Source organism: Solanum lycopersicum, chromosome 12 (assembly GCF_036512215.1).
Source record: "Solanum lycopersicum chromosome 12, SLM_r2.1".
Taxonomy (NCBI): domain Eukaryota; kingdom Viridiplantae; phylum Streptophyta; class Magnoliopsida; order Solanales; family Solanaceae; genus Solanum; species Solanum lycopersicum.
The window spans coordinates 35,897,754-35,904,823 of record NC_090811.1 but is presented as its reverse complement, the minus strand read 5'-3'; the positions used below and the strand labels follow the sequence as shown (position 1 = coordinate 35,904,823).

Sequence of the window (7,070 nt, the reverse complement as noted above, 5' to 3'; positions counted from 1 at the left end):
ACTGTGATAGTTCTGTAGGAAATATGGAAGGAAAATACTATCTTTACAGAATGCTCAAGTTTATTATAGGCTACTTAAGGACACTTGAGATGATAAAAATCATCAACTGCATCACTATTTATACTACTCAAAATAGAAAATAAAAGTTCTTGCACAAATAACTAAATACATGTATCACAATTCACTAGATACACGTACTATGAAATTCCAAAAAAGACTTCTTTAAAAACTAAGAGACAATTTTGGAAGACTAAACATTGATGCATTAGTTCCAACACCCCCCCCCCCCTCCTTAATGCATTTGCTTGATAACTCCAATGCGTTCTTGAAGATAGCAATTTTTTTCTCTAGGAAGTGCTTTGGTGAAGATGTCAGCAAGTTGTTCTCCTGTCTGATAATAATGCAACTGAATTTCGCCTTTCTCTTGTGCTTCTTGGATAAAATGATACTTGATGGAAATATGCTTTGATCTTTCATGGCTGAATGGATTCTTGGCAATTGCAATTGCTGATTTGTTATCACAATACAGAATAGTTCCTTTTTTTTGTTCTTCGCCAATGTCTTCAAATATTCTCCTAAGCCAAATAGCTTGAGAAGTAGCCATGGATGCTGAAACATATTCTGCTTCGGCAGTGGATTGAGCAACAACACTTTGCTTTTTTGATAACCAAGAACAAATGCTTGATCCAAATAAGAAAGCATAACCAGAAGTACTCTTCATGTCATCTATACTTCCAGCCCAATCACTATCAGAATAACCAATTAAGTTCAAATTTCCACCAAATTTGTACATAATCCCATAATCCATTGTTCCTTGCAAGTAGCGTAGAACACGCTTTGCAGCTCCAAAATGCAATTGTCTTGGTTCTTGCATGAATCTAGATAATAAACTAGCAGAAAACATAATATCTGGCCTTGTTGAAGTAATATATAGCAAACTTCCAATCGAACTCCTAAAAAGTGAGCTATTAACTTTCTTTTCTACATCATCTTTTCTAAACTTCTCATTTAGTGCTAATGGTATGGCCACGGACCTGTAATACATCATTTTGAATTTTTGAAGAATACTTTTAGTATACTTCTTTTGAGAAATGAAAATTCCTTCTTTCACTTGAGAAACTTCGATTCCCAAGAAATAATTTAGCAATCCAAGATCACTCATTTCATAAGCTTGCATCATATCTTGTTTGAAATTTTGCATCATTTTTACATCATTTCCTGTAAAGAGAAAATGATCCACATAGAGACAAACAATGATAATGTTGCCATGTTCTTTCTTCACATACAAAGTGGCTTCACTTTTACTTCTCTGGGGAAAAAATTCAGATAGTATGTATCAATTTCATTGTACCAAGCTCTTGGAGCTTGCTTCAGCCCGTAATGAGCTTTTTTAGTCTATACACCTTTTCTTCTCCCCCTTGAACAAAAAATCCTTGAGGTTGCTCAACATAAATCTCTTCATCAAGTTTTCCATTCAGAAATGCTGATTTAACATCAAGTTGAAATATCTTCCATTTCTTTTGTGCAGCAACAACAATTACAGTTCTAATTGTCTCAAGAGGAGCAACTAGAGAGAAAGTTTCATAAAATCAATACCTGGTTTTTGCGTGAAGCCTCTAGCAACCAACCTTGCTTTGTGCTTTTGAATATCTCCTTTCTGATTGAGTTAGATTTTGTAAATCCATTTTAGACTTACAACTTCTCTTTCTCTAGGAATAGCCACAAGCTCCCAAGTATTATTTTTTTTTATCATTCGAATTTCTTCTTCCATGTCTTTCTTCCAAACATCATACTTTATTGCTTCTTCATAATTTTTGGCTCAACACCGGCAAAATTACATCTTTGATAAATGTCACTCAATATTTTTTTTTCCTCTTGGAGGCGGTTCTTCATTATCTTAATCTGGGATTTCTCCCCCTTGAGAGACATCTTCATCTTTCTCAAACTCTTGATTTGAAGATATAATAGCAGTATTCTCTATCTTTTTATCCTCCCAATTCCATGTTGTTTTTTCATCAAAAATGGCATCTCTACTAACAACAAGTTTGTTAGTTTTGGCATCAAGAAGCCTATATCCTTTTGTAACATCACTATAACCAAGAAAGACACATTTTTGACTTTTTTCATTCAATTTTGTTCTTTTCTCGGCAGGTACATGAGCATAACAAATACACCCAAAAATTTTAAAATGACTTACAGAAGGTTTTATTCCACTCCAAGCTTCAATTGGTGTCTTGTCCTTTAGTGCCTTTGTTGGAAACCTGTTAAGAATGTGAATTGTTGTATGCAACTACTTCTGCCCAAAAATATTTTGGTAGTCCTTTATCATTCATCATAGTTCTGGTCATTTCAACAATTATTCTATTTCTTCTTTCATATACACCATTTTGTTGAGGAGTATACCCTGCTGTAAGTTGCTTCTGAATGCCTTCATTTTTCCAATATTCTTCAAATTCTTGACTTGTGTACTCACCTCGTCGATCACTGCAAATTTTTTTGATGCTGCAACCTTTTTGCTTCTCAACAAGGGCTTTAAATTTCTTGAATGTAGCAAATGCTTCTGACTTTTCTTTCAAGAAATAAACCCAAGTCATTCTTGAGAAATCATCAATAAAGATTAGAAAATACCTTTGACTTCCAAAAGATGGAGTCTTCATTGGTCCACAAATGTCGGTATGAATTAGTTCCAAAAACAAACTTGCTCTCCAAGACACCCCTTTCGGAAAATACTTCTTGTGTTGCTTTCCCATTATACAACTTTCATATGTATCCACCTCAGTATGTATCTCAGGAAGGCCTTGCACCATGTCCTTTTGCATGAGGAGCTTTAAACCATGAAAATTCAGGTGACAAAATCTTTTGTGTCAAAGCCATGAATCATCTACAATTTTATTTTTTAATGCATTGTAATGAAATTGCAAAGGGAAGTTTCTTTTTATCATCTTTACTTCAACAATGACTTGATTTGGCTCAATTTTATCATAAATCTTGCAATAATTATCTCTAAACACAAGAGAATAACCATTTTCCATGAGTTGACCAACACTAGGCAAATTTTCTTCCAAGTCAAGAACATAAAGAACATCATGAATTTCCTTACCGCATCCTTTCATGTTGATCGAAATAGTGCCTTTACCTTTCGCATCAACTAAGGCTCCATTCCCCATCTTCACTTTAGTAGTGATGCTATTATTAATTGAGAGGAAAGTCTTTTCATCTCCAGTCATGTGATTACTAAAACCACTATCAACATACCATTCATTGCTTTGTTGAAGCATCAGATTTAGAAGCAAAGAAAAGATTTTTCTACCTTTCTTCCTCATGTTTTTCACAAAAATTTGTTTGCTCCCGTTTCTTGTGCCAACAATCCTTTTCAACGTGGCCAAACTTTTTACAAAAGTTACATTGGGGCTTGCCTTTGTGCCAATATTTTTCTGCATTGTGATTACTCTTTCTGCAAACTTTACAAAAAAGACTAGAGTTTTTCTCACCTTTTTCTCAACCTTCTTGGAAGAACCATCATGATCCTGCTTCATTTTTTGCTTTTCATTTTTCTTCTGATGATTTTTTGAGAAATTTTGAGAATTCTCATTTATTTTAGACTGGAAAGTTGTCTCTTTGGATTGATCTTCACGAAAAAATCTTCGCTTCTCGTGTGCACGAAATGATCCAACTAACTCTTTGATGGAAAGCTAAGAAAGATCTTTCGTCTCCTCAGTGATAGCAACGATGTACTCATACTTTTCTGTGACACTAATTAGAATTTTTTCCACAACTTGTTGGTTAGAAATTGTGTCACTATGATTTCTCATTTCATTCACAATTTTCATGACTCTTGTGCAATATTCATTAATTTTTTCAGATTCTATCATCTTTAAATTTTGAAACTCTCTTCTAAGAGTTTGAATATTTATAGTGCGTACTTTTTCTTCACCATACACCTCAGTTTCCAGAAAATCCCAAGCTTCCTTTGCAGTCTCACAAGTAGCATTTTTTGCAAAATATGCTTTTGAGACTCCCATTTGGATTTTGCTCAAGGCTTTTGCATCTTGACGATACTTAGCCTCAAGATTTTTCATCTCTGCTGCTGTAAGATCACCATCGTTTTCTGTCTCTTCAAAGCCATTTGCAACAATAGTCCACAAACCTTAAGCTTTTAAATGTGTTCTCATTCATATCTTCCAGTATTAAAAATCAGTTCCATAAAAAAATGGAGTAAGAACAACTGAAGAATCGGCACCTTCATTCGTTTTGGATGCCATATTTTTTCCTTCACCTAACCCCAGAAAGAACGAAAACCTGCTCTGATACCAATTTGTAGGAAATATGGAAAGAAAATACTATTTTTACAGAATGCTCAAGATTATTATAGGCTACTTAAGGCACTTGAGATGATTACAATCATCAACTACATCACTATTTATACTACTCAAAATAGAAAACAAAAAGTCTTGCACAAATAACTAAATACATGTATCACAATTTACTAGATATATGTACTACGAAATTCCAAAAAGACTTCTTGAAAAAATAAGAGACAATTTTGGAAGACTAAACATTGATGCATTAATTTCAATGTACTACGAAATTCCAAAAAGACTTCTTGAAAAAATAAGAGACAATTTTGGAAGACTAACATTGATGCATTAATTCCAACAAGTTCTGACCTTTGCAGCTCTAGCATTGTTATTTCTTCTGAGCATTGTTCACATAATTAGCTTCCTCAAATTGCATCGGATTAGCCTCTTAACTTTGCATTATCTGCTAGGCACAATTTACCAGTGATAACTTGCACATTTTTGGCCACTTTAACTCACTTTAGATTATTTTTTCACAAATCTGTCGGTCAATAGTTGTATGTTTGTGGCCATATTAAAGATCAGTTGACCTGCTTCTTTTTTTATTTGACAATTGCAGTGGTTACTTAGAGGGAACCACCCATGTACGTGCTGCTATAGTGAAGTATTTAAATGCCTTCAGTCTATAGAGTCATTAGCGATATTATGCATTGTGCATCTTGTGCTCGCCATGCTGCTTCTTATGCCATGATTAATCTGGTTCATATCTAAAACAACCAAACATGTGATGATAAATTTGGCATGCTTAAGAAGCACCTTCAAATGATTTAATGCGATCATATGCAAATATAAAAAACCAAAAAAAAGGTTGGGGCTGAATCACTTTAGGAAAAAGAAGAAAACAGACTATTACTGGGACAAATATCAAATTAAGGGTCAATTTCCATTCCATAAGGATTGAAGAGATTTTGAATAATTACAGCTCAAATAGCAGTAGTTAGATAAATAATATCAAATGTGTTGTGTTGTCTGTTCCGTTTCATGGAAATACAAATATTCGATTTCTCCATATGCAATTAGTCCCCGCACTATCACCTAGTATTTCATATGAGTTGAATGATTTGTCTCCTTATGATGTTTCCACAACTATATGAGTTATTTAAACAAGACTGACTAATTATGTCAATTAACTCTATTATCACTAATGAGAATTTATCAAACGAGGGTGAATGGGTTTGAGTTCATTATAAAACTTCTTCTACCAAACTCTCTTAAACTTTTCCAAACATAACTAAGATATTAGGGTGTACGTTAATTTTTTCAACCACCAGCAAATTAATTAAGAACGAGAAGAAGTTTTACATAGTACTACACTCATATCATGTAACATAAAAACCGTACCTTATGAAATTTACAACTATATTGATTTAACAAAATATTTGGATACTGATATGTAAGTGAAACAACGAGAAAAAGAATTTTATATAATTCATAAACCTACTTTAAATACAAGAAGAGTCCTTATAGGATTCTCTCCTTTTCTATATCTTGTACGTATTATCTAGCCATAAATACCCTACTGGCTCAACCTGTTCCTATATTCTTTGGGTGAACCTGGTTCTCATTAAATGTAACACCTTAAAATTTTTGAGCAAAGAATCAAACCATTATTTTTTGTGAGTAATATTTATCGCGGAATTTAAATTTTATTGCGTATAAATATTACTATATGTAACACCTCCAGTTAAAAAAAGAACTGAAGAGAAATTCATTCAAGTCACTTGTAAGTTCTTTTATGTTTTGGGTCGACTGCAAATGTTCATAAATTTTAGCACGTAATGAGTTAGGTGGCCTATGAGATATCAAATTGAATATATTTGAGTCATCTTTCCAAAGCCACCGAGTTTTCTAAAATCCAAGATTGGATAAGGGATATATGACAATTTAAGTGTAGCCTCTCTAGATAAGGACTTCTCACCCGAACTAAGGAGGGGTATTTTAGTCTTTTTCGTATTGTTTATTTAGTCTAAGCGTAAATTACACCCAATGGGTTGCAATTGATGTGGGGCGGGCACCCTCTTCCTGAATTGCGAGGTCGCATGCCACCGTTCATTTCTGTCGCTCTTCTTAGTTATTTTAAAATGTATCTTTGCTCTCTTTCTTATTTTAACTATCCGAACTACTATAATCAATGAAAAATCTTATATAACCAAATCAAAACTCTTGAATTGACTTTCCAAATTCAAGGTAGAATTAATAGTAAAGTTTGAGAGAGTCCTTTGAGTCAAATTGAGATTTCTTTCGAAATAACCTATAGTTTTGAACTAAGACTTTGAGGAAGTAAATATGAGAATGAGAAGATTTGGACTCATGATTTCTATATTGTCATTGATTCCTTGAATTGTGTCATTCATGTCAATAATTCCACATGAACTCTATGAATGGAGTGTTCTTGAGAGGATGAGTACCTTTGAATTCTAAGTTCTTGATTATTGAGTTCCTAACCCTTTTTGAAACTATATTTTATAATTATGGGATTATTGTATGTTGTACATGGAGGTTCTTGAGTTGAGTCGATCTTGCCTATAATTCTTCATGAACCCTATGAGTTGAACATTCTTTAGATGAGTAGTATCATTGCGTCGTTGAGTTCTAGAGTTATCCAGTTCTGAGTATTGAGTCCTATATATGGTTATTGAAACCCTTTAATTGAGTCGTTCACATCCATAATTCGGCATGAACCCTATATTGAGAAGTCTTTTAAAATTATTT

The 7,070-nt window shown here is 33.5% G+C and overlaps 1 protein-coding gene across 1 annotated transcript; it reads right to left on the bottom strand.

Moving 5' to 3' along the window:
- Nucleotides 1–292: 292 nt before the first annotated feature.
- LOC138340339 (secreted RxLR effector protein 161-like) lies at nt 293–1,045 on the bottom strand. The gene has a single exon (XM_069292054.1). The coding sequence runs from the start codon at nt 1,043–1,045 to the stop codon at nt 293–295; it is 753 nt and encodes a 250-aa protein (XP_069148155.1).
- Between the last annotated feature and the right edge of the window lie 6,025 nt (nt 1,046–7,070).